Source organism: Martes martes (genome assembly GCF_963455335.1).
Source record: "Martes martes genome assembly, chromosome: 17".
Lineage (NCBI taxonomy): Eukaryota > Metazoa > Chordata > Mammalia > Carnivora > Mustelidae > Martes > Martes martes.
The window spans coordinates 6779173-6804938 of NC_137905.1; the positions used below are offsets into that span (position 1 = coordinate 6779173).

Genomic DNA, 25766 nt, shown 5'->3' on the forward strand with positions numbered 1-25766 from the left:
GAGCTGAGCAAACTGAAGCTCAGAGAGGTTGAGTAGCTTGCCCCAAGGCACACAGCAAGAAAGGCGCAGGGTGAGAATTCAAAGCCATGATGACCCCTAACGCACATTAGGAGCAGGCAGGTGCGAGCCTTCTGTACTACAGAACATCCCAGGAAGGAAGCCAGGCACGGGCAGCGACACGAGCCCGCGGGGGGTGCTCACCTGCCAGGCTGAGGGTGCTGAGGACAAACTGGGTCCCGTACAAGATGGTGAAGCAGCAGTCTTTCTTCTGATGGACAACTTTCGCACGCTCAAAATCCTTGGAGTTCTTCCCGGGGCGGATTTCCTTGATTTCCATGATATCCACTAGAAGACGGTGAAGACGGGCCCATCAGAAGCCTGAGTTCATGCCACCCGAGGACGCAGCCACAGGCCTGCCCCGTCCCTCCCCAGCCCCTGAGCCCCATCCAGACTGCAGGATTCCACGCAAGTAAGGAAGAAGCAGGCTGCTCTAAACTAAGCCCCTGGGGAGTTGTAGAACAAGAGACAGAAGCAGGAGGCGGTCTCTCCTCCCTATCACCCCTGCTGCTGAAGGGCTCCAACCCACTCCTTGCCAGACTGGGCCGGGATGGCCATCGGACCCGGGGGGAGACCCCTACCCGTACCCAGAGGATGGCCACCTGACCCAGGGGAGAGGTCTCCCCCCACAGAATGGCCACCTGACCCAGGGCAACCCCTGTCCCCACAGGATGGCTGCCTGACCCAAGAGCAGCCCCTCCCCCTCTAAATGGCCACCTGTCCCAGGGGATCTCCCTCCCTACCATAGGATGACCAGGGACTGTCACATAGAGACAAGTTTGACCAGTCCCTTCCTCTTCTTTTTTCTGTCCAAACACTACTTTTCCTGGAACGGACCCGTTCTACGTGCTTCAGATGAAGCTGGTCTGCCTCTCCTTACCAGCAACAGGGGGCCCAGCGTCCTGGGAACGACCAAGATGCCCCATGCTGGGGCACCGTGATTGGTTCAGGGACAAGCCCATGGTGCACCAGCATCCTCCCGGCACTTTTTGGCCAGAGATATTTATAAAATCTCTTGTTGCTGGGCTGCTGCCTGGCTGATAAGACAGGAGCCTGGGGAAGCAGGGAGCTCGCCACCTACCACAGAGAAGGGAGAGATGGACCCCGGATGTACCGCCTGATCCTCTAAGGTCCAGTCACACCGGAAGCCATTCCTGCCCAAGGAAACGCTACTTCCACGACACAATAAATTCTCTTTTATAGCTTTGGTTAGATGACCTGAGTTTCTATCACGTGCAACCCTAAGACTCCGGGCATGTATATCTCAGTCCTTGCACTGAAGAGAGATACAGGAAAAAGGTGTCCCTGGAAATGGGAGACAAGGGAGGGAGCTTGGACCTGGGATGGAGGAAGCCGACAGGTGAATAAAGGCACTTAGAGTCAGGGCTGAAACAGCAGGAAAGGTTCATGACCCTTCACAGGCAGCAACCGGAGTGGGGGTGCAGTGAACACAATTAGGAAGGAGAGAGATAGAATGGACTAGAAGCTCTCTACTTTCTTCCCATGGGTCTAGCCCGACCAAAAACAGCCTGGTGGACAGGAGTCATGAAGGAATGCGCAAAGACTTTAAATGGGCACCTCTGTTCGGCATACACGTGAGAAACTTCCGTGCAGCTAGACCCCAAACCAAGCCCGAGAGCACGTACAAAACAATGAAAACCAATTCGGGTCTGTAATTTATTTCACTTTATCTGTTAAAGATTTATTTGACAGAGAATGTGCATGCGAGATCCTGACCTGAGCCAAAGGCAGATGCTTAACTGACTGAGCCACCCAGCTGCCCCTCCGGTCTGTATTTTAATCATACTATACCAGTGTCAGGGCCCTGGGTTTGGTGACTGAGCAAGAAAGACGTGATCACCAGGGGAAGCGGGATGAACGGTACACAGAAACCCTGTGCTACGTCTGCGATGCTGGCGTGAGTCTAAAACTGTTGCAAACCTGAAAGTTTTAAAACCGCTTCTCAACCATGAGAGGCCGTTTTGTTTTGGGAGCGGAGGTGTCTCTAAACCCTGGTGGGGAGAGGGATGGAGGCCGGATCCCTCTTCCTCACCGAACCCAGAAACCTGGAGTCTTTTTCTCTTTATTCTCACTCCCCAGAAACAAACTCCAAAACACAGACCCTTAGTGTGCACTGAAACTTACAGCCTTCTGGGAGGAAACTGGCATTCCCGATTTAGCTGTTTACGCTCCTCTAAGAACATTCAGGGCGGTGAGGTTTGTTCCCGACGTTACCCGCCCAGTTCACTGCCAGTCAAGACACTGGTGACGTGAAGTAAATCTATTTTTTTCCTATCAAGTCTAGCAGTGATTATCTACTACCCTCGCTCCCCACAAAATATCTGTAGGTGAGACTCTCCCAATTGGCCTATTGTGAGTTTTTCTCCTTACAGCAAACTTACAATAAAAATCTGACACAGGTCCTTAAAGAAAAGAATTTCATATACTGTAACACTGTCTTCAGGCAATTATCAGTTCTACTTTCTAAATTACTCTCGACTCAGTCAACTTCTCTCCATTCCCATGCCCAATGCCATAATCCAAGTCGCTGGATCTCTTGCTTGGCCTACTGAAGTAGCTAGAAGTTACTCCCAGAGCCTTTTTTATGAAATTTAAGTAAGCTCATATTGGGGCGCCTGGATGGCTCAGTCAGGTGAGCATCTGCTCCTTGATTTCGGCTCAGGTCACGATCTCACAGTCATGAGATCAAGCCCCGCACCAGGCTCTGAGCTCAGCGGGGACCTTCTGCTTCCCCTCCCCCCGTTCGTGTATGCAGGTGCTCATTAAAATAGATAAATCTTTAAAAAATAAAGAACTAAATACATAATTATGCTCATGCCCCTCCCGGGCTTCAAACCTTCTGCCCGCACCCCATTGCTCCTGGGACCGAGAACCAAGGCCCCGGGGTTGACCCCGCCGGCCCCACCTGGTCCCCACACCCTCACCCATGCCCCTCCAGCCCCCCAGCGAGCGGTCACCCCCACCACACGGCATTGGCATGTGCTCCGGGCCTGGTTATCTCCCAGTTCCCCTTCCAGTTGGAGCTCCTCCACCACTGAACTCAGAGAAAACCCTCCAACTCCTGTGGTCATACAGATCAGCCCCTGTCTCCATGGCTCCGACAGGGGCCAGGGCCTGCAGGTGGGTCTCCTGGGCCGGGAACCTCTTCCCTCCAAGGCACTCCCTTCCTCAGCGCCGTGTCCCAGCCCCCAGCGCGGCAGCCGGTACACAGTGGGGCCCAGTAAACAGCTGCTCAATGAAGAAGGGGCAGAGCGAACCCGGAGACGGACACGGAGATGCGAAAAAGCACAAGTGGGGTCCGCACTCCCCCGGACGCGGCAAAAAGGGACAGAGAGACACCAGACAGGCCACCCAGATGAGGAAGGAGAGAGACACGAACAGGCACACGGACCGAGTCAGACGGGAAGAAGCATGAGACACGGAAGGAGAACGGAGAAACAGCCACTCTAGGGAGGCGAGGGGTCCTGCCTGCCACGTTGGCGCCAGCAAACACCCCAGCTTCGGGGCCAGGCCTGACCCAGGGGAAGGCTGCAGGCACCCGCCGCACCAGCAGGACTGGTCACCTCCATGACGTCATGCCTGCCACGCCCCTCTCTGGCCCTCCCCCGCCAGGTAAGGGCAGGCTCGTTCACGATGGATGATCCCGAAGAGAGGAGGCCTTCGACAGGGGCCGGCCCTCGCTCCCCAGTCATCAGCTGACCGGACGTGTACAGATCTCACCGGAGCAACTTCCCAGCACCGCCAGCCGTCTCCACCCGGTGAAACGAACCGTCCCGTTCTTTTTAGAACTGGCCCGGAGAGCTACGCATATGCACATCTGTATGTACAGGTACGTCCTCCTCTAAGCCCCGGGAGAACAGGGACTCTGTCTGCGTCACTCACTCACAGCTGGAGCCTCACAGCCACGTGCACCGGAGCCCGGCTCCGAGCAGAACTCGGGCACCGAACAGCTCCGGTTCCTGTTTGGGAGATGGTCGCAGGGACACTGGTAGGGGAGCATGGACGTGAGACAGGCAGGGAAAAGAGCCGAGGAAGAAGCCGTTAGGTCACCAAGCTGGCCCTCCATCGTTATCCAGAGCCAACCCCACGGGGGCTGTGGGAGTCCACGCCCCACCACGGAGTAAGGGAACTAGGGTGTTTATCCCCAAACCCCGTCTGCTGTTGGTCAAGGGCTGTTTCTGGGGCCTGCCTCCCCAGCCCTCAGGCAGATGGCTGCAAGGCTCACACCAGGAGGGCCTCGATGGGCAGAAGGGAATGCTACAGCGAGCGGAATCAGCCTGCTGCAGCCTCTGCCACATCAGGTGCCCGATCCGCTGGTTTCTGTGCTCGATCCGTGGGACCCAGGGACCCGTGGGTTGGAGGGGACAGAGGCCCGGTGTATATTTCAGGCAGCATCGGGATGCATGTGACCAAGTCCCAGGCACTGCCAAGAACAGCTTCCCTGGGCTCCCCTGACGGAGACAGGACTAGGTGTCACTGCCCTGGGTGTTCTGTACCCTAAAAGGTATCTCGGCTCTGCAGGTGCCTCTGGTATTATAGGTAATGTATGGTCTTTTAATAGAACGGCTTTATCAAGATATAGTTTGTGTCTTTATCAAGATACAAGCTCACACACTATACAATTAACCCATTTCAAGCCCGCAATTCAATAGCTTCTAATGTAGTCACAGACTCGTGCAAACCACCACCACAGTTCATTTAAGAACATCTTCATGACCACAGAGAGAAACCTAGACCCTGTAGCTATCACTCCCTGTTCCCCTCTTGTCCCCACACCAGTCCCTGGCAACCACCAACTTTCAGTCTCTACAGATTCACCTTTTCTGGACATTTCACATAAAGGGAAGCATAGAGTACGCGGTCTTCTGTGTGGGGGTTCCTTCACTCAGCACCACGCCTTCAGGGTTCCTCTGGGCTCTAGCCGGGACGTCGTCCCTTTCTACGGATGGGTAACATTCCCGCAGAGAGAGACCACACTTCCGTTATCCACTCTTCGGCTGATGGACATTTCTGGATTGTTTCCACCTCCCGACTGCTGTGAAGAGTGAGGCTATGAACACTCCCCTGACAGTTTCGGTTTGAACACCTGTTTTCAGTTCTCTCGGGTGTCTCCTCGGAGTGGAAGGCAGTCCTCCCGAGTCCCCACTCTTAGGCTACAGGCCTTCTAATTGCGAGGTGCCTCCTTCAGGCCAGGGGGCTCGTCTCACCATCACTGCGGACCAGGGAGGATAGTCATTCACAGGTGCAGAGTCAGCCACGGACGGGTCTGCGGTCAAGGCCTCCATGAAAACGTGGTGGTAAGGCCACCAGCAAGCCAAGTAACAGCTGTTACTACTACTCCCCGGGCCTCCCGAGCAAGGGGGGGCGCTCGCTCCAGAGGAACCGGAGGGCTGCCCGCTATCCAGCACCCCCTTGGTTACCAGAAACCCCAAGAAGGCAGGAAGGAAACCCCTCACCAGCAGGGGTGGTTTTCTATTTGGTAATCAGCAAAGTCTGAGGGGGCCGCTGGTCATTCCTCTTGACACACACTTGATCTTCTATCACCCAGGGGCACCTTGCTGAAGGTTGACCCCACGGCCCACAGGGTGCACAGCAGCGATGAGGGGGGTGGTCAGGCCTCCCGCGCTCAACTAGGTCAACCCCAAATCATCTTTCTGCCCTGCAGCTGGAAATAAAAGCCTAGTGCCAGGATAGCAAACATGCCTCCCCAGCCACGAGACGTGTGTGTGCGAGGACCATGGGATGGACTCTGGAACCCACAGGCCTGGGTCGGGATCCCAGCTTCTGACAGGTGCCTGCAGCAGAGCTCACCTCTCTGGGCCTCCACTTCCTCACGGGAGCAACAGGACCAAGAAAAGTCTGGTCACACGGCACTCTGGGAGGATTAAAGGGGTGCGCGTGTGCGTGTGTATGTGTGTGTGTTAAATACTGCCTCGAAATGACAACTAATAAAGACGTAGCAAAAAAAAAAAAAAAAAAGACGCAGCAACTTCTAGGTGCTTGTCAGCTCGTATTTTTAAATTACTAATGCAACCGAATGAAGCTAGACTCATACAAGGTATAAGAAAAAACCACACTCTCTTCATTTATCTGTTGTGGAAGCTGAAGCGGCAAGTCCGTATGTGCTGATGTGGAAAAAAAAATCCACGCCACCTTATGTCTATAGGGTGCCATGTCTACACACGGACGAATGTGTCCACACGTACAGACGTATGTGTGAACATGCACACTGTGCTCAGGTGTCTATCATCATTCAGATTCTCACTATCTAAATCCCCACTCTAACTTGCAAGTATTTTCTTTTACACAAAACGTACTACCCAGATCACAGCTGCCATAGGATGTTCACGCACGGGCACCGAAGAGAATACTGGTGTGTGCGTCAGTCTGCAACAGGAGAGGTCCAAGTCCAGCACTCCCGATGTTCAAAATCACCGTGCATCCAACCTAGGATCCTGTCCACCCTCCTGAGTCCTGCCTGCGTCCCAGCATTTGCTTCTGACGAGCAGACGACCAGAGTCCAATCTAGAGAACGTCTCTAGCATTTCCAACGGAGTAGTTTGCGGTCATTTCAAGTTGCAAAGGAGAGGACAAGAAAAAAAATGAAAATTCACAACCAACGCCGTATACTACCCTCTCTACTGTTTGCGAACATGCCCAGTAACAAGTTCAATAAAGCATCAAGTAATTCAGTATCCGTGGCTGTTAATGCTTTGCGTTCATACAGAAACGTCTGATGGGTTGGCCTGCAGGTGTGTAAGGGTATTAAGCAACACCAGGGTTGGATTTTTTTCGATCGGTTGGTAATGCATCACCATTTATCACCGTGGAATAGGACATGATATATGGCTATCAAAACAAAACAAACAAAACAAAACAAAAAAGCTGCTCTATCTCCTGTTTCCAGAAACACATTAGACTCAGCTAAGGAGAGGTGCCTGTATCTGTACGTGCATATTTGTGCGTGTCAAGGCAGAAGAAAAGGTAGGAAAAAAAAAAAAAGGCCACCAATTTGCTGACAGGCTTACTGGTGGCGAAGACGACAGGCAAATGGTGTGCTTCTGCTTTGATGGGAATTTTGGCCAAAGGCATGCAGTCATTAAGGTGACCGACTTTATTTTCAAAGTAGGCTCTGGTGGCCAGAGCGCCGGCCGGGCGCACTCCTGCGGTGGGGCTCGGCAGCTGTGCTTCCTGCTTGAAGAAGTGAGATAACGCAGCCACAGAAGTGAGGCCTCATCTCTGCACACACTTGGCCTCCCAGCATCACCTCGGGCCTTCCCCAGGTCCAGCCACCCATCACCTGCAGACACACACTCGGGGTTTCCAGCCTCCTCCCACTCCCCCGCCTCATTCTGCCACCCCCTTTGCTGACGGTCCCCATGACCCCGTTCTTCAAACCCTGTTCCCTTCCGGGCCACTGCCAAGCCGCCCCCCGCTCCCACAGCACCCTGCTACCCTCACACCAGGCACGCGGCCTTTCCCAATTCCCACACTTGCCCTCAAGTTGTACCATCTGACGACAGGCTTCAAGCCCCTTCGGGGAAGCTCTAGTCGTATTTAAGGGGAAAGAGACCACTGAGGCTTGACGCCTTCCCACGCATATCCCCACCCTCCCACCCACCCGACAGCCACTCCATCCGCCAGGCCCTTACGAGCCTCGCACGGAGGGTCCCCACCCTCAGAAGCCTGCGAAGGACAGACCCTCTCCAGACCAGCACATGAACACGTAAACCTCCAACCACACCAAACACCTCCATGGAGAAGAGCAAAGTCTCCACTGGGGCTTCTCCCCAGCAAGGGGAAGAGAGGCTTCTCTGAGGGTGTGCATCTTGGCGGAGCTCTAAAGGCTGGAGGAGACCCTGTGAGGGGAGCAGAAAGCCCTACGGAGGCACACACAGAGCAGGTCGCCCCAACGGCACCTGGGAGCTTGGGCAAGTCATCTCCCTTTCTCCGTTCCTTCCCCACCTGTACTGACTGTGACAGCCTCCTTCGCCAAGCTGCTGTGCCAACAGAGTGAACTGACACTAACCGGAACCCCGTGGCCCCCAGGAGGTCCCAGTCAAGTTTAATTTAGTCAGCGGGACTCGCGTTCTTGCCTACCAGCCTCCAACACCACCTTCACCGATGCTGGTGGTTTCGCTTTGTCTCAGGGTTGCTGGGTCTCAGTGAAAGACTCTGCTTTACAAAACCAAGGGTGTTGGGCTGTTGGACAGACATGACAGCACCTAACCTGAAAGCCGGATAGACAAGTGACAGGGACTACAGAACACACAGTTCAGAACCACGGGGCCATCGCAGGAGAGCAGAAAGAGCCCGACCTTAGAAGAATCTAGCAAACGTGTGTAAAGTCCAACTTGGGGTGGGTTTCTTTATTATGGCTGGGCCTCTACTTTCTCATCTATAAAATGGGAACGAGTATCCATCCCACAGGGAGATACACCTGAAAGAACACGGTAAAGTGTAAACTGTCCCATAAGCCTTACATATGAAAGTCCTCTGAAAGCCTAGGGATGGGGGGGGGGGGCGGTGAGGGAGACTCTTCTCATCTTCTTTGAAAAAAACAAACAAACAAACAAAAAAAGCAATTGTTGGGACTGTGCTGATCTCCAGTGGGGAACAGCCCGGCTCTGCGCTTCCGTAGGAAGGTCTAAGATCAGCACTCCGCTGATGAGGCAGCCGTTACTGCCGTGTTTTGTGTTCACACAGATATGCCGGATTAAGTGTTTTCTAGATGTTTCCGAGTTTTAAGTGGTACTGGAGACACTGGCTGAGCTTTTCTTCCCTCCACGGACCCTTTCTCCCCAGGGGAGCAGGGAACGCTAGCAGGAGTCCGGAAAAAGGAACTGGGCACGTCCAGCTTAGGCTTCTGGTCTGGTTCTGGTCCAGTCTGTCCCCCAGGAACCAGGTACCTTGCCCTGCTCTGCTCCCTGGCGCTCAGAGGGGGCTGCCTTGAGGAGGCCCGTGGGCGTCCACCAGTGCCAGAGACACAGTGAGCAGGTCAGGGGCCAGAGACAGATTCTAAGCTAGACTCCTAGGGAGGCGCACGCAGAGCAGACCTTGTCGCTGTGCCTCAGTTATCCGGGTTTCTCAACTGTTTCCAAATTCAGGAGACGACGACAAAGAAAGGAGCTGTATAAAGCAGCCAGCTAAAACCCCAAACACCGACCATCACAGATGTCTTTCAATAGTTACTGTTCCAGGATTCCTCGAATTTGATGTTTTCTCCCTCCTTCTAGAAACTCAACGGAGCAACCCCATCACGGGAATATGGGGTACAGGGGGAGGACCTTAAATGGAGTCCACATTTGTTAGGTCTGAACTGTAAAGTATTTTAACACGCATTGGAGTTAATACACATCTACCACCTCTAAATTTGAGAATCCAAGTTCCTTTGATATAAATTATATAAGAAATAGGTATGTTACAGAAAAGGTGGAAAACAGAGAGAACAAAAATCACTAAGACTTTACGGAAAGCCTCACCACCTTATACATGGCCTGTTGAGGTTTTAATTTGCTCTGCTTTCAACCAGTATTCTGATCAAAATGACACAGAAGGCCTTCACGGTACAAAGACTATATACAGATCCTGCCGTCCCCCACCACACTGGACCAGTTTTTGATTTGGGGTTTTTTTGTTTTTTTTTTTGGAGCTGTCTACGCCTCTGACACTCTTTCTCAAAGGTCATTTGATTATCAACCTTATAAAGTTTGCCCAACCTACATAGTGCTGGCACTGTTTGTCTATTATCAGTCTTTAAATCAACTCACCTTTCTTCAAATGAAATACATATACATATTTAAGGAGTTTATCTTTGGTACAAAAAAAAATATATATATAATATATAAATTATAAATATATACAAATTATAAATATATACATATACATACTTAAGGAGTTTATCTTTGGTAAAAAGAAAACCAAGCCCACCCACCATACCTAACAGGAATCGTACCGCACAAAGGCAGTCGAACTAGGACATTATTAAATTCTGCCTCGAAACAACTAATGCCACAGACCACACCAGTTCTGAGTTCTAAAAGGTGAGAAGAAGAGGTCTGAGAGAGTGAGGCCAGCTGAGCGGGGCCGGACTCACCGATGGAGACAGAAGTCACGGCGGGGGTGACCTCCGGAGGGCAGCGGCTTAGGGAGTGGTCTAGATCTGATCTCGGGGAGGCGGTGGAAGTGGTCACAGAGGTGTCTGCATGTGTCAATTTGAGCTTTACACTCCCTGTTTGTGCCTTTGACCGTATGTGGACCTTCCAGGTGGAGGTGGGTGTGGTTATGAGGAGGGAACCCCGGGGACCCTTGTCAGGAGGGAATTCATTACCTAGCATCTCGACGGCAGTGGCAGATACAAAGAATGGACAGATGTGATAGGATCGTGTAGAACTCCACATGCCACACATGTGCACACACACAGACACACAGGACAAGCAAAACTGTGGAAACCTGAACCAGGGAGTGCACGGACTCAACCTCAGTACCCAGGCTGTTCCTGACACACTGTAGAGTTTCGTGGGATGGGACCGCTGGGAGAAACAAGGTCTACATGAGATCTCTCTCTTATTTCTTATGTTACATGCATCTATCATTATCTCAATAAATTTTTCCATTAAAAAAAAAACACAGAGTATCGGGGCGCCTGGGTGGCTCAGTGGTTAAGCCGCTGCCTTCGGCTCAGGTCATGATCTCAGGGTCCTGGGATCGAGTCCCGTGTCGGGCTCTCTGCTCAGCAGGGAGCCTGCTTCCTCCTCTCTCTCTGCCTGCCTCTCTGCCTACTTGTGATCTCTGTCAAATAAATAAATAAAATCTTAAAAAAAAAAAAAACACAGAGTATCAAGAAAGAAAAAAAAAAAAAAAAGCATGTTACTACCAAAGAGATGTTCTCCTTAACTACACATCCCTCAAGGAGCCCACAAGGGACCTGCGAAGGGAACCACCTTCCCATTGGTGACTCCCAGTCCCTGGGCCCGGTCTCCTCTGCGGGACAGTTACCGCTGCATCCCAGGAATGGACTCCGGGCTTGCCTTGTGCCAGGATCCAGACTATTTCCAGCCAGGCCAGAAATAGATGCCCATGCAGCCCTCTGATAAGGCAGTCAGAAACCCAGAGGAAGTGGCCGGCAGGGGGCCTGGAGCCGGGCCTGGCTCGGGGGCCCACGCGTCCGCGAGGGCAGCAATGACAGCCAAGAACACAGCTTCTGTGAACGTCCGCCAGGAGTCCGTGCACAGAGCCCGGGGAGGGCAAACTCAAGCCCTCTCAGCACCAACCACTCATTCCAACGCGCCCTTCCCTAACCTCGGCCCAACGAGCAGCCCTGCACGTAAACACAGCCTCATTCTTTCAGTCGGATGCTTTGGCCTGGTTTTTTATAGGAAAGGGAAGGTTCTGAGAACACAGGCTATTCTGTTCAACGCCGACAAAGTTCTAGAAGTTGCCCGATGTTGAATCCGCCCATGGAAAATGCTGGTCCGCATCTTCCTACCCCCTCTTGGCTTCAGAGGAAACCAGAGGAGAGAAAAGGGAAGGGAAGCCACATTTAGAGAAGCATCCAGTGCGGCCAAGCGGTCCGCCAGGGATTCGGACACACGTGTGCTCACGTGGGGCGGAGATTGTGCCGTCTGCCTTCCAAAGGTGGGGACACTGAGGCAGAGTCAGTGACTTGCCAAGGCTCCACGAGTCCAGCCAGGATTTCAACCCCAGCCGTCTTCATTCCCAAGCCTACCCTCCTAACCACAGCACAGGGAAGAATGAGTTCTTTTCTAGGGCAGACCCCGGCCTTCGCCTCCCTGGCTCAGATGTCCCCCTGGCCCAGCTGCGTCCTGCTGGATCCTTGCTCTCAGGCGCATTCCTGCAAGGATCCCAGCCCCGAAACCCTCACAGGCAGTGGGGCCCTGCCAGCTCCTGGTCTATCAAACACCGGTCAAGAGCCCGGTGCCCTTCATCTGAGGGGCGCCTCCTGCGGCCCCAAGCAGTGAGCAGTCCCTGTTAGCAGTTGTCCATTTTGCAGAGGAGAAAACGGAGGCTCCAGCAGGTTGGGGGATTTGGGGGTCTGAGCTCTGCTCGTCCAGCTCCAGAACCACGTTCTCGAACACCAACCACACCGGCTCTGCACCGGGGCACTCGCCCAGACCAACCTACCAACTCCACGGGCCGCAAACAGAGCCCGGCCAAGGTCAAGCCCAGGGTAGAAGCGCCTGATTTGAACAGAGAACAGACCAGACCCTCCTTACAAAATAAATATTTTTTAGGCGCCAAAGCTGACTTCACTGTCTCCTCACTCTTCCTGCCAACCTTGGGAACAAACCCCCATTTTCCAGAGTTTACTCGGGAAACTGAAGTCATCCACCCAGCCACCTGCCTGGGCCTCGATGCCAAAGACAGCAGGGCAGTGACGCACGGGCGTCTCACAGGGAGCGAGCTGTGGGCAAGGTGGCCCGGCTCTCTCCCCTTCCTTTTTTCCATGTCCAAGAAAGCTGCTCCCAGAACGGCCTTTTGGAAAACCCTGGGGGTAACAGGCTAGAATCTGGCTGAAGGGTGGATCCTTTCTCTGAAGCCACATCTCAGCAGGTAGAGAGGGCTCCCACTGTCAGAGTCCGTCACTAGGTAAGACAGGCAGAAATACCTTTCCACCCTGTTAATGATCAGCAGGACAGGCTGGGGGTTTCCAGATGCCTCCCACAGTGCAGGGTCCTCCCGCTTCACCGGCAAGGACTGGGCCACGTGGGCCAGAACTCTGGCTCAGGACCCTGGCCACCGTCTGACAGCCACCGTGGAGGGGAAGGGCTCAGAGAGGCATGGACAGACTGCCAGAAAAGGCCCTGGTCTTCCAGAAGCCCCTCCCGGTCCCCCAGGGCAAATACACCACACACCCAATCACAGACCACCCTCCCCCAGCCCCCACCCTCCACCCCCGGCCCCTCTGGGCCACCAAAGCCTTCCTCAGGTGAAGCCCTCATTCTTTAAAGGGGGGGAACTCCTCCTGGGTCCATGAGCCTTCATGGGGTCCCCGAACCCCAAACATGGGGCCCTCCTGCTTCGTGCTCTTTGCAGGGAAGGAGAGCAGGTTCTCGGAGGAATCCAACAGCAGCAAAGAGCACTGAGCTCAGCTCGAGGCCCAGCTCCGAGGCCCCCACTCTGGAGCACTTGCCTTCCTCATCTCAACTTCCCCTTTCCTGCTTCTCATTTACTGTAATTACTTGTCGCCCTGTATTTAGGGCTGCGGCCCAGCACCAGGCGAGCTCCTACACAAGAGGCCTTGCACAGTTACCTATGGCCAAAAGGGCACTCCCAGCACCCCCCCCCGCACGCCCCCCCACCCCCAAACCCAAGGCAGGAGGGCTGGCCTGTCTCACTCCCCAGGTTTGCCGGAACCGGAACCGGTCTGGCTCTCGCTAGGCCACCAGGCCACTGTCAGCCCGCTACAGAGGTCCACCTAAAATACCAAATTCTGCTCAAAGAGGAAAAGCAGTGCATGTATTAGAAGATAGTCCTTTAACCCTCTGTTGTTTCACCAGAGGATTGTCCCTGAAATGTGGCTCATGTGTGGAACGGGGCCCAACAGAGGGCCGCTGACTGTGTCCACCACGACTAGAAGAACAGCTACTCTCCCCCAAGTGCTTGCAGAAGCGGGCACGGAGAGAAGACGTTACGTGCATTTCCTCATTGGCGCTTCACGTACTATAATATTATTATCGTTATTCCCATTGGACAGAGGAGAAGACGGAGGTCACCACAGTATAAACCTGCAGCCGGTAAGTGCCTCCAAGCTCCAGGCCCGATGGTGAGTCTCCAGGGCTTCCAGGAAGAAGGTGGCCTGCAGAAGCTGATCCCTTCTGCTGGGGTCAGAGGAGGGCCTGGCTGCCCCCGCTTTGCCTTTGCAAATGAGTCCTCGCTGTGGTTAGCAAGCCAGCCCTTCATTTCCCCACCAGGCTCAGTTTTGCAAACCAAGGTCGGGGGGTGGGGTGGCAGTTCCTGTTACAGGAGCTAGAAGGTGAGAGTCTTTCTTCCCTTTCAGAGAAGGCGGGATCAGAGTAAGAGGGTCCCCCAAGCATTCCAGCCCAGGCAGGTCTGTCCCGACTCCCCTCGGCACAAGGATCCAAGTCCGGCCCACGGGATATGAACACGAGTCTGACTCCACCACGGGGGCTGAAACCGACAACCCCCTCCCCCTTCCCCAGCATTTTCCAGGGACCGAGCCTGGGCTCCAAAGTGGAGCCCGGAGTCAGGCAGAGATCCAAATCTCAGCCCCAATACGAGGCAGCCTCATCCCCTCTGGGTTCATCTCCCTCTGGAAAATGGACTCGCGGTAGAACTTGGGCCGGTTGGTGGAGCAGAGGTGAGGAACAACCGTTCACACGTCAAGCTTAGCAGAGCGCATTACCAAAGCTCATGCCTAATGCTTGCTGCTATCACCCACAGATTATCGCAGTCCTGGAGACGCCCATCCACTCGTCCACTCCACAAAGAGCTGCTGAGGGCCCCAGAGCTTGGTATAGCTGTGGCTTGGTATAGGCCATGCCCAACAGACCAGATCCCTGCCCTCAAGTTATTACATTGTAAGTGGGGGGTGGGGTGGGCAGACAGATAAGCAAATCAATACCTATTACATCTGGCAGCAGGAAGTTCCAGAAGAATTAAACCGAAGCAGAGGGAGGCACGGTGGGTGACAGGGCAAGAGAGGGGCTCTGGTAGCAGGTGCGATCAGGGAGGCCTCCCCAGAGGAGGTGTCCTCTAAGCTGAGGCTTGAAGGAAGTGAGGGCAGATCCATGTGGACGTCTGGGGGGAAATATTCCAAGTCAAGCAAACAGCAAGAGCCAAGGCCCCAAGAGGGAAATGTGCATGGGCACGTTCTAGAAAGAACAGGAGGTTACTGGCTGGGACATACTGCTTGTGTTGGGGGCGGTGGGGTGGGGGGTCCCTGCAGCCCTTAGGTCCCCCACTGCCTGCCCGTTGCCCCTCTCCTGCCTGCACATTCCGATCACACCAGCTCTGCACCTGTGCCTACAGTCATTCCACCTGCCTGGGGTCCACGCCCATTCAGTCTTTGCACCTGCCTGGAGCCCCATCCCCTCCCTGGCTGTGGCCCTGGGCAGGTGGTCTTCCATCACTTACTTAGTTCCACCTCCCGGCCCCCAGGAGGCAGGAACTGTCCTGCTCATTCCCGTAACCACAGCAGTCAAGAAAGTGCTCGGCGCCGAGTAAGGACTCAGGCAAGAGGCAGAACAAAGTCCCCGGAGTGGTTTGGCAATCATGGGTTATCCTGGAAATGCACACTCCCTCCCGCACCCGCCCTCCCACACTCTACCTCTCCCCATTCAACTGCGAGAAACCCCCACCCCTGCCAATCGCAGCTTGCGAAGGAGAAAGGGAGCCTGATGGGAATGTCCAGCAGTGGGAGACTGAGCTCATCGGTGGTTCCAGCGACACTAATTATGAAAACGCCCATCTGAGTGGACACGCCTAAATCAAAACCCCTCAGTGCGACTGTGTTGCGGGTGGATCCTGGAACAGAAAAACGACTGTGGTGGAACTACTGGTAAAATCCAAATGAAGTCTACGGTTGAGTCAATAGTCACATACCAATGTTAATTCCCTGGTTTGGGCAAATTCACCAAGTAGCACAGGATGGGGGACAGTTGGGGAGAAGGTATGTGGGAATTCTCTGTGCTGGCTTTGCAACTCCTCGGTGAGCCCAAAATTACTCTAAAATTAAAAGTTTATCTTCAGGGCACCTGGGAGGCTCAGTCAGTTAAGCAAGAAAAAGGTTGCAGGAGGCTTCAACATTTCTACCAATAATAACAACTTATTTAAAAGACATAAACCAAGGCGTCTGGGTGGCTCAGTGGGTTAAAGCCTCTGCCTTCAGCTCAGGTCATGATCCCAGGGTCCTGGGATCGAGCCCCGCATCGGGCTCTCTGCTCAGCGGGGAGCCTGCTTCCTCCTCTCTCTCTGCCTGCCTCTCTGCCTACTTGTGATCTCTGTCAAATAAATAAATAAATTCTTTAAAAAAAAATAAAATAAGTAAATAAAATAAAAGACATAAACCGACTGTCAAGAGTACTTGTGACTCCTATTATTCCAGTATATTAAGAGTGTTAAGGAAAAAAAAAAAAAAGAAGGTTCACAAAATGGTTATTTCTGAAACAACAGAAGCTTTGTAGCCCTATCTATGACATTTGACTGAAAAAGATCTCAGGCAAGTATGATGAAGAAAGCACGGAGTTGGTAAACCTGGGTCACTGGGCATCACTTACTTTACTTCTCTGATCCGCTCTGTATGTTTCAAATAAATGATCATTGAAAAACTCAAACAGGGGGCGCCTGGGTGGCTCCATCGTTAAGCGTCTGCCTTTGGCTCAGGTCCTGATCTCAGGGTCCTGGGATCGAGTCCCACATGGGGCTCCCTGCTCCACAGGGAGTCTGCTTCTCTCTCTCCCACTCCCCCTGCTTGTGTTCCCTCTCTCGCTGTCTCTCTATCAAATAATACATAAAATCTTCAAAAAAAAAAAAAAAGGAAAACTCAAATATCTATTAATTAAAATAGTGAAAATAAACAGAAACTCATGAATGGATGAAAACCACAGAAGCGGAAAAGGGCAGAGCTGAAGCTCATTCCTCGTGGTTAAAACTCCGATTCTAGGATTCTCTGACGATTTCCGGTCTACACACGTTTGAGATTCAATGCTCACAACAGAATTCCCTCAGTGATCCCTCTAAAACCAGGCCACAGGGGCACCTGGGTGGCTCAGTGGGTTAAAGCCTCTGCCTTCAGCTCAGGTCATGATCCCAGGGTCCTGGGATCGAGCCCCGCATGGGGCTCTCTGCTCAGCAGGGAGCCTGCTTCCTCCTCTCTCTCTGCCTGCCTCTCTGCCTACTTGTGATCTGTCAAATAAATAAATTTTAAAAATAAATAAATAAATAAAAATAAAACCAGGCCACAGTTAGCAAGATATGACCTCCTGGGGATTAAGAGGACACCACCTAGGGGATGCCTGGGGTGGCTCTGTTGGTTAAGTTGCTGCCTTCGGCTCAGGTCATGATCCCAGGGTCCTGGGATCGAGCCCCACATCAGGCTCCTCGCTCAGTGGGAAGCCTGCTTCTCCCGCCCCCTCTGCTGCTCCCCCTGCTTGTGTTCACCTGCTCACTCTCAAATAATTAAAATCTTAAAAAAAAGGGGGGGGGGGACACCATTCTATTAAAATGTCCAAGGTGCACTCCCAGGAATTCCACCTCTAGGTCCTGCAGGGACCCTGACAGATCCTGCAGACCCATCAGCACAGGTGCACAGAGACGCCGGGACGAGTGGGGGGTGGTGGCAGACGGGGTGGGGAGAGGAGGATTCCTATTCTCGATGACTGGAACAGAACGGGCCTCCTGTTTACAGACACCCAGGAAAGACGCTTTTAAGGATACACGAGTGGTTAGTACTGGTTACCTCCGGGATTCAGGGGAAGGACGGAAAAAAACACTTTTAAATTCTCACATTGTTCTTGTTACAGTAAACAGGTATTATTACTAGTGCAATAGTAGTGCAAGGAGGCCCATTGATCTCAATGTATGCAGGAGCTTAAAAAAAAAAAAATCTGGAAACACAGTGAAAGGACAAGAAAAGCTAAGTTAACTGTGGTTCAGCCACACCATGGGCTACTCTGAACTCAGTAAAGGGCGTGGATCCACCCATCTGTACCAGTTGAATTGGAGGAATTTCCTGAGATATGATTTAATGACAAGAGCAAAATACTGCAGAAATGGTCACGCCGTAAAGAAAAGCCAAGACACCAGCTGCGCAGAGAGGGATGATGGCGGAAGTCACACCTGGGGCTTCTAGATTGAGGGACGGTTACATGTAGTTCATCTTATCAGTATTCATTATACGAAATAAGGTGCTGCTTCAAATAAAGAAAGCTTAAAACCACAAAACAACCGACGGACATCACCTACAGCCATTCTGTTCCCAAAAGCCTCCCTGACTTTTTTCTTTTTTTAAACGCTGCCAGTGCTATCTGGCCACAGGGCCTTGGCACTTGCCATGATTCAGAACCCGTTCTCTTGCAGCACGTACACTCCCTTCTATGTAAGCCACATCTCCCTGGTGCACCTCCAGAGCCAAGCCAAGGGTGAACAAAACCAACACAAACAAGACACCAAAACCATGGGCTAGGTAGTAGGCTACCTCTAGTGATGAACCCCTCGACTCTGGCCCTTTCCGTTCCTTTTTTTTTTTCTTCTTCTTAATCCAAGATTTGGAAAAAGAAGGAACACAAATTAAGAGGAAAGAAATTCACATTTATTGAAACCTTCCAGGTAACACACCCTGCGCCGGGCACTCTGGAAAATGATGCACCTTTCCCTCTTCACAGCGTCCCTGGAAGGCTGGTGCTGCGAAGGCCATCGAGGATACAGGAACGGAGTCCTGGCTGAGTTTTGTAACATGCGTCAGGTCACACAAGTGTGTCTTCCCAGGATCCAAGTCCTTCCCAAGGACCCCAAGGACCCACCAACCAAAACTGTGGCTGATACCTCCCGCCACTTCATAAAAATCACGAAGATCCTCCAGAGTCTACAAAGATCTTAAAAATCATGGGACACGCAATTGCATCCGCTGACAGGTGTGTTTTGCTAGGTCAGCATCATGCTATTTGTTCAAATGACTTGGTGCTAGGTGAAAAGGAGACTTTGCAGTAATGACCAAGGTTTTCAGCCTCCCTTTACCAGGCACGCACGGGCTCCCTGCTGGCCACACTTCTGGCCCACCCTGGCATCTCGCCTACCCTGCAGCCTGTATCTGTTCCTAAGACGCAGCCGTTTCCCTCACTTAGGTCACCTGCCTGGTCTCCTCCAGGTGAGCGGGTTTCTGATCCCTCGTCTGCAACAGAGGAGGTAGGATTTTTAAAGCCATAAATGGAAAACTCTATTCTCAGGTCTGAAAACTTGACTGCATATACAGAAGCAGACTGTGCTCCAAACCAGCACTGACCCTTTGAGTGTAGCAGACTTTCCTTTACTAGGTGCCTTGCCCCGCGTGCTGTGAAGGCCACAAGGTCAACGGGGAAGTGCATTCTCGGGCCACGCAAGCACGGTGACAATCGGCGGAGCACACGGCAATTCCTCGTGGCAACAGAGGAGGCCGAATGCACGGACCCGCTCGGGGCCAGGCACCCTGGCTTCGAACTCGGCAGACCGGCTGTCCGGGGAAGCAGAGGGCTGGGTCTGCAGACTCCAGCCGTAAAATCCAAGGCCTGCAGAGGCGAGCGGGAAGAAAACTCAAAAAACCCAGCAGTTGCTCGAAATTATCTCAGGCTGCCTCGAAAGACAAGGCGACGGCAGAGCCATTCCGGACAAGTGGCTTCAGGAAGGTCATGCTACCTTTCTGAGGCTCAGTTTCCCCACCTGTAACATGGGTAGACTCACCAAGGGGCACAGAGAGGGTTTCTAACGCACACGGACAGCGGTGAGACCGCTCAGAGGACACAGTAAGTGGCTGCTCTTCTGACTTTTGGAGCTTCCCAGCCAGCACCACCACCATTTCCTGAGCTTATTATTAAAAATGCTTTTTATTATTAATATACTTGACTCAAAAACATCCCTATGGCATAGCTCCTGCTGTGGTCCCCATTTCATCAGGGGGACAGAGACACACAAGATGAAGCAAATGGACGTCAAAGACACGGTGGCAAGTCCAAAGCTGGAATTTGAACCTAGGAAGTCCGTCTTCGGAATGTACCCTTTTGGCCATGACACTTACCGGCCCCTGCGACCTGTGTGGACAGACAGGCTTTACGGACATTTTTCTCAGTCCTCCATGTCAGGGCCTGGGATTCCAGCGCTCTGTCTCTGGCAGGCGGGAAACAGGTCCCCAAAAGGGGATAAAACCCACACTCCTCAGGGGTGAAGGAGAGGGGTCAGGAGCACTCTGGCGTGGGTGACTGAGCGGGGCGTGGGGCACCTCTCACCGCGGTGGGGAGAACGGTGCAGGTCTGAACGGGCAAGGCCTTGGGGCACCTGGCTGGCTGAGTCCGCGCAGCACGCGACTCTTGATTTCGGGGTTGTGAGTTCGAGTAGAGATCACTTTAAAATAAAATCTTTAAAAAATAAAAGGGAAGGCCTTCTTTTTGGTGCCATGTTCCATTTTGGACAGGTCGAGTCGGAAGGATGCCCAAGGAGAGATCACGAAGAGGGGGCTGGACATTTCCAGAGTTCCTCCTCCAAGCTCAACGTTCCTCTCACTCAGTGACTTCTAAGGAGCCTCCTGTGGCCTCCAGTCTGATCCCCACGCCCTTCCCCACGTTCACAGCACCTGCACGTCCCATGGTAGCACTGTCGCCTTCCTGTCTCCCTCTGCCCCTCTACACAGAGAACCCTGAGGGCCACGCCCTTGCTTTACTCAACTCGAGGCCCTCGATGCCAGCACGGCGTCCAGTCCGTGGTCAGTGCTCCCTAAATGCTTAGCAGATGGACCCATGAAAGGCATCTCGCTGGAGACACACATTCAGGACTGATCAGTCCTGTTACTGCTCGAACAAACGCTGCACACGTACAGCGTCCTACCTCCCAGCTCTGCAGATCGGCACTCTGAGCCGGGTGTCGGCAGGGCTGTGTTCCTCCCGGAGGCCAGCGAGCCCCCGTTTCCCTGCCTTGTCCCCTTCCAGAGTCCGCCTGCACCCCTTGGCTTATAGCCTCCCCTCTGATCCTTAGAGCCAGAATCATTCGATCTCTGACTTTGACCTTCTGCCTGTCTTCTAGGTTTAAAAAACTGCTAGACACCATGGGGCCCACCGGGATCGTGCAGGATAACCTCCCACCGCAACCTCTTGACTCGATCACACCTGTCATGCGAGCTCACAGCCCCACAGGCCGGGGGACTAGCACGGGCACATGTGCGGGGCCCACTGACTCCACAGGGAGTCAGCATCCAGTGAAAGGGGAGGCCATGGGAAAGGACACATGGGGCGGAGATCACACGAGGGCCGCCCTCAAGAGGGTCCCCACCGTGGGACAGGGTACATTTCTCAGCACCGGTGCTGTTTCTTCGTTTTAACAGTTATCACCGAGCTGGGACGTCCAACCGCCAACACTCGCTACCGCCTCACCAACGTGGCGCGTGAGGAACGGAGGAAGCAGGCCCGGGACAGATCCGAGCAGGGTCCCGACAGGGTCACAGGGCCGAGGCCGGGCTGCTTCTCCGAGGAGGCTGGCCGCGGTCCCTGATGCTCACGCCTCCAGCGGCTGTTCGTGCCAAATCCCAACAGAACAACTGTTCTCCAAACATATGCACAGATCCACAGTGTGGAGAAGAGCAGGCCTCAGAGGACCCCTGGGCCCCAGTGTGGAGGTGGCTCCCAGGTGGGCCCAGCCCGGCCCAGTGCCCCGCTCGTTCTGCTCCTGCTCAGGGGGAGGAAGAGAGAGAACACCTCCTGGCAGCAGACGCCCTGGCCACAGGGGCTCGCGGCCGCCCGCCCACAGAGACCGGAGCTCCAACAAGGCCAGGCCCCCAGGCAGCCCACATCCCTAAGTCTGATCAGACAGTCCATCCAAGCCAGACGCGCAAACCCCCGGAAGCGAACACGGGGTGCTGTATCACGAGCCACGGTAACACAAACCGAGCATGCTAGGTTTCCTACAGCTGCGGCAACAGATTTCCACGAGTTTCGTGGCTTAAATCAGCACAAACGTACTCTCTTCCAGGTACAAAGCCACTGTCCCTCTCTGAGGCTAAAAGCAAGGTGTGGGCAGGGTCAGCCCCATCTGATGGCTCCAGGGAAGACCATGCTTCCCCCTTCCCGGGAGTGGCCCAGTGGCTGCCCTCCTTAGCTCGCAGCCCTTCCTCCACCTTCAACAACAGAACTGCCCCCTTGTTTGCAACCACGCTGTCACCTCTGTTTACTCTGACTCCCCTGTCTCTTTAACTTGTAAGGACCCTGTGATGACGGCGGACCCGCCTGGACAACCCCGGACGATCTCCCCGTCCTTCACTTAATCAGACGTGCGAAGTCCTTGTGCCACATCAGGTAACACATTCGCGGGTTCCGGGGATTGGGACACGGACGTCTCTGGGGACATGATCCATGCCTACCCTACGCCTACATCTACCTCTCGACTCCTCGCCAGTGACCGGCAGAGGCAAACTGTAGCACTTCAAGGATGGTTTTGGAAATGTCTTCCCAGGAAAGCCAAAGCTCACGTCTCCTCTCTTGCCTGCCACAGAGAAAGTTATGAGAAACAGAGGCACAAGTTCTGGGACAAGGAAAGAGGAGGTAAAGGGAGAAAAAGAAGAAGAAGAAGAAAAAGACAATCCACGTTCATAGCTTCCTTACCATGTTTTCAAAAGCAGTGCAAGGTACTTTGCATATACACTAGAGAGCATGATCTCATCTTTGCCAGTGAACACAGAGGAACACTGGCACAGAGAGGTCGAGACACTTGCCCTAGGTCACAGAGCCTACAGATAGAAGATTTGGGATTTGAACCCAGGCTTGTGTGGCTCTTACTCTGTGCTGCCCTGAAAAAATTTGGACCCTCTGGAGCTATTTTTTTTTTTCTTTCAGTCTTAAAAAGTTGCTCACAAAAGAACCTTTCCTTTTGGGTAAGAAACTATGCAAAGCATTTGCCTCTGCCCCCACTTGCTTGGAGGCCGAGCAGAGAAAGGTCTATTTTGGGGCTCTGTGCTCCAGTGATCTGCTCACTCGGCCTAGAGCTCACCACCCACTGCTCATACTTTTTTTTGTTTTTGGTTTTTTTCTACAGAGGCCACTTCCTGAGGCTCAAATGAGGCAAGCTGGCGGGCCCACCCGGCAAGACCAGAGCCAGACTCCGAGCAGGACGCAGGGCCAGTGCTGAGCAGATCAGCGCCCCCAGGACCCACCTCAAACCAAAGCCGCCCACCTCAGCAGCGGCTGCCTCTCAGCCGGTCACCGAGACACACAGCACCTGAGCCCACGGTGAAGGCAGGAACCAGGAAGTTGCCCTTGTCAATTATTTGATTCACTCCATCCATGTTATTCAATAGAGCCCCAAAGTGGAAACTCCTATAGCCGCCACAAAGTGCCGGGGGCCATCTGTTACACAGCCGTCGATATCGGAAACCATGGGTGTCACCAACAGGGAGCACCGCCATTTTGTTGGGCGCCTGCTGTGTGCCAGGCCTACTTTCTGTCACTCACAGAGGCTCCCTGAATCCTTACAACAATCCAATCACGTGGTCAAGAATCTCCCCCCCCGCCCCGCCCATTCTACAGAAGGGGAAACTGAGGTGCCCTAGGTCGCCCCTCAGGAGACTAGGGTAAACAGATGCAGGGGTACAGACAACGGACCCCCACTCCACCGAAATCCACAATGGCGTGATAAACCTTGAGAATATCACATGGGACAGGAAGCCAAGCACAGAAGAGCACACACCATGTAATTCCATCGATGGGCAATCCTAGAACTAAACCAGCTTGGAGTGGCTGCAAGTAGGTCAGGGGTTGACTGGGGAGAGGGTGCTGACCACAAAGCGGCAGAAGCGGACGTTTCTGGGTTGATGGAGGCACTGTCTTGATCAGAACGGTGGGTGAACTTGTGTCAAAGCATGCTGACCTTCTAAAACGGGTGCGTACCACTGTACGTAACTTAGACCTCAATAAAATCCAACTAAACAGTTAAAAGGAAAAAAAAAAAAAAAGACACCAGGCACATCTTCTTTCAGAAGATCAAAACCCTTTAAGATGAAGTCTGACATCTTTAGAGAAAAGCAACCAGATTCCTGTTTGGTTCCAGTGATCCCTGGATGGCAGGCAACGGGAGAGAGATTTTTCTCTTTCCTATGCTTTTCTCTGTCTTCCAGAACGTCTACAATGGACACGTATTCCTCCTGTATTGCAAAATAAAACCAAAAGCCACGTAAGTGAAAGCTACAGTGGAACACAGTCTAGATTTCCTGAGACATCCTGGATGACGGCGTCAGTCCAAGAAAGGGTGGGCACTGGACAAGGAGTCAGGAGATGAACCCGGCTGGGCTCAGGTCTCCTGGGTGCACAGGCCCAATCTTTAGCTTCTATGAGCCCAGCTGTGTAAGGGGATTCATGAGTCCCACTGCCAACCCTGCCCAGCCATCTGGCTCTGGAAGGGACACAGACCAGCGTCCACCTGCCCCACACACCCCCTCGAAGCAGCCTCGGGCCCAGCAGGGTCTTTGCGTTGCATGCCCAGCAAACCCCAGGGGCAGGCAGACCAGGTTATGGACTCCAGCTCTGCCCCTTGCTGGCTGTGTGGCCTTGGACAAGTCACTGGGCCTTTCTGAGCCTGGGCTTCCTCGTCTGGAAATCAGAAGGTAACTTATAGACCATTCTAACGTCGGGGAGGGGGGATGAAATGAAATAATGGTACTGGGAACACCCAGAGTCCTCACTCAAAGTGTGTATTCGCTTATATTTTTTATTTTAAGAGTCTCCCACCAAAATTTCACCAAATACTATGAGCTCCCGTTAATTTACGGAAGCAGCAGCAAAGCCCAGCTCGTGTTCCATCTAAACGCCAGCTCCCACGATGCTCCCGTCCATCCTCCTCGCTTACATGCCAGGGTGAGGGGCTAGGCAGTCCTCGGTTTCCCTGGGAAGGGCAAGGGGCCCCTCGTGGAAGCTATTCCAACCAGCCCCCTCTGCCTGCGAGGGCGCGCCAGGCCTGCGCCCTCTGACAAGGGCTGTGCCCAGATGAATGGCTCTGGCTTGGCTGCCGTCCAGGCCCTGGGAGTGTCCAGAAACACAGGCCTCTCCAGACAGATGGTTCCTGAAGCTGAGGCCTCCAGACTTTCACTGCAGCCACAGGGTGTCCGCGGCCCCAAGCAGCAGAAGACAGACGTCTGCCCACGCAGACACGTCCGCAGTACCTGGAGGGGCCCGTCACCGCATGGGGCACGACGGGGTCAGAGACTCGTAGGGCTGCACCCCCGATGGGAAGGCAGGGGTTGCTGCCTGACGACACAGACGACCCAAACAGAAAGGCCCTCGCCACCGAGGAAACCCAGGAAGGCCCAGAGGACGGAAGTGACCGGAACAATTCTGCGAGCTTCCACGCCAGCTCCCCGAAGCCGCGCTGCGGCCCCGTGAAGTAAGTGCTCTGGTCCGCAGTTCACAGATCAGGGCTCAGGCCACAGGGAGGAAGTGACTGAGCCCAGGTCACGTGGTCAGAAGGAACACGGAGCCGACAGCCAGGTCCCTCGGCCTCGCCCCCCCCCTCCCAGAATCGGACTTCTCCTTTGAGTTCTTGCTCTCAACCCCCAAAGGTTCACTTGACCTTTTTTTTCTCCCCCAAGGAATAAGCACCACAGACCACATCCCCGTGAGGGCCGGGAGTGTGTCTGGATCTTGCACACCTGGCCTGAGCCTGACTTGTCCTGAGTATCCAATAAACGTGTTAAGTCAAGGAACCCCCGTATCCTCTGATCTTCTCCATCGATCTCTGAAGTCTTCGCCGAGAACAGGCATCCTGACAGCCGGCCTCTCACCAACAGTGTTCACGGACGCTGCTGTCACCCTGAACCCACTGATGAAAGGCGTCCAGAACCACTCAGGGGGCGCGCTCGAGGGAGTGGACAGTGGCCCTCAAGGTTAAGATGAAGACGACACCATATTATGCTGCGAAGTCCAGCCATCACACCTCGCTGCTCCTCCCGCCGAAAAAGAGGGGTCTGTCTCCCTCTCCTCGAA

At 53.6% G+C, this 25766-nt stretch overlaps 1 protein-coding gene across 1 annotated transcript in view; it reads right to left on the reverse strand.

The window, feature by feature from the left end:
* Positions 1 to 25766, reverse strand: part of PLCG2 (phospholipase C gamma 2) — a gene marked incomplete at its 5' end in the record, with an annotated part of 136533 nt that overhangs the window by 89510 nt on the left and 21257 nt on the right. Inside the window, one exon of the mRNA XM_080829391.1 lies at positions 202 to 345. Within this exon, the coding sequence (XP_080685517.1) occupies positions 202 to 345 (144 nt within the window). The remainder of the gene's footprint in view (positions 1 to 201; positions 346 to 25766) is intronic.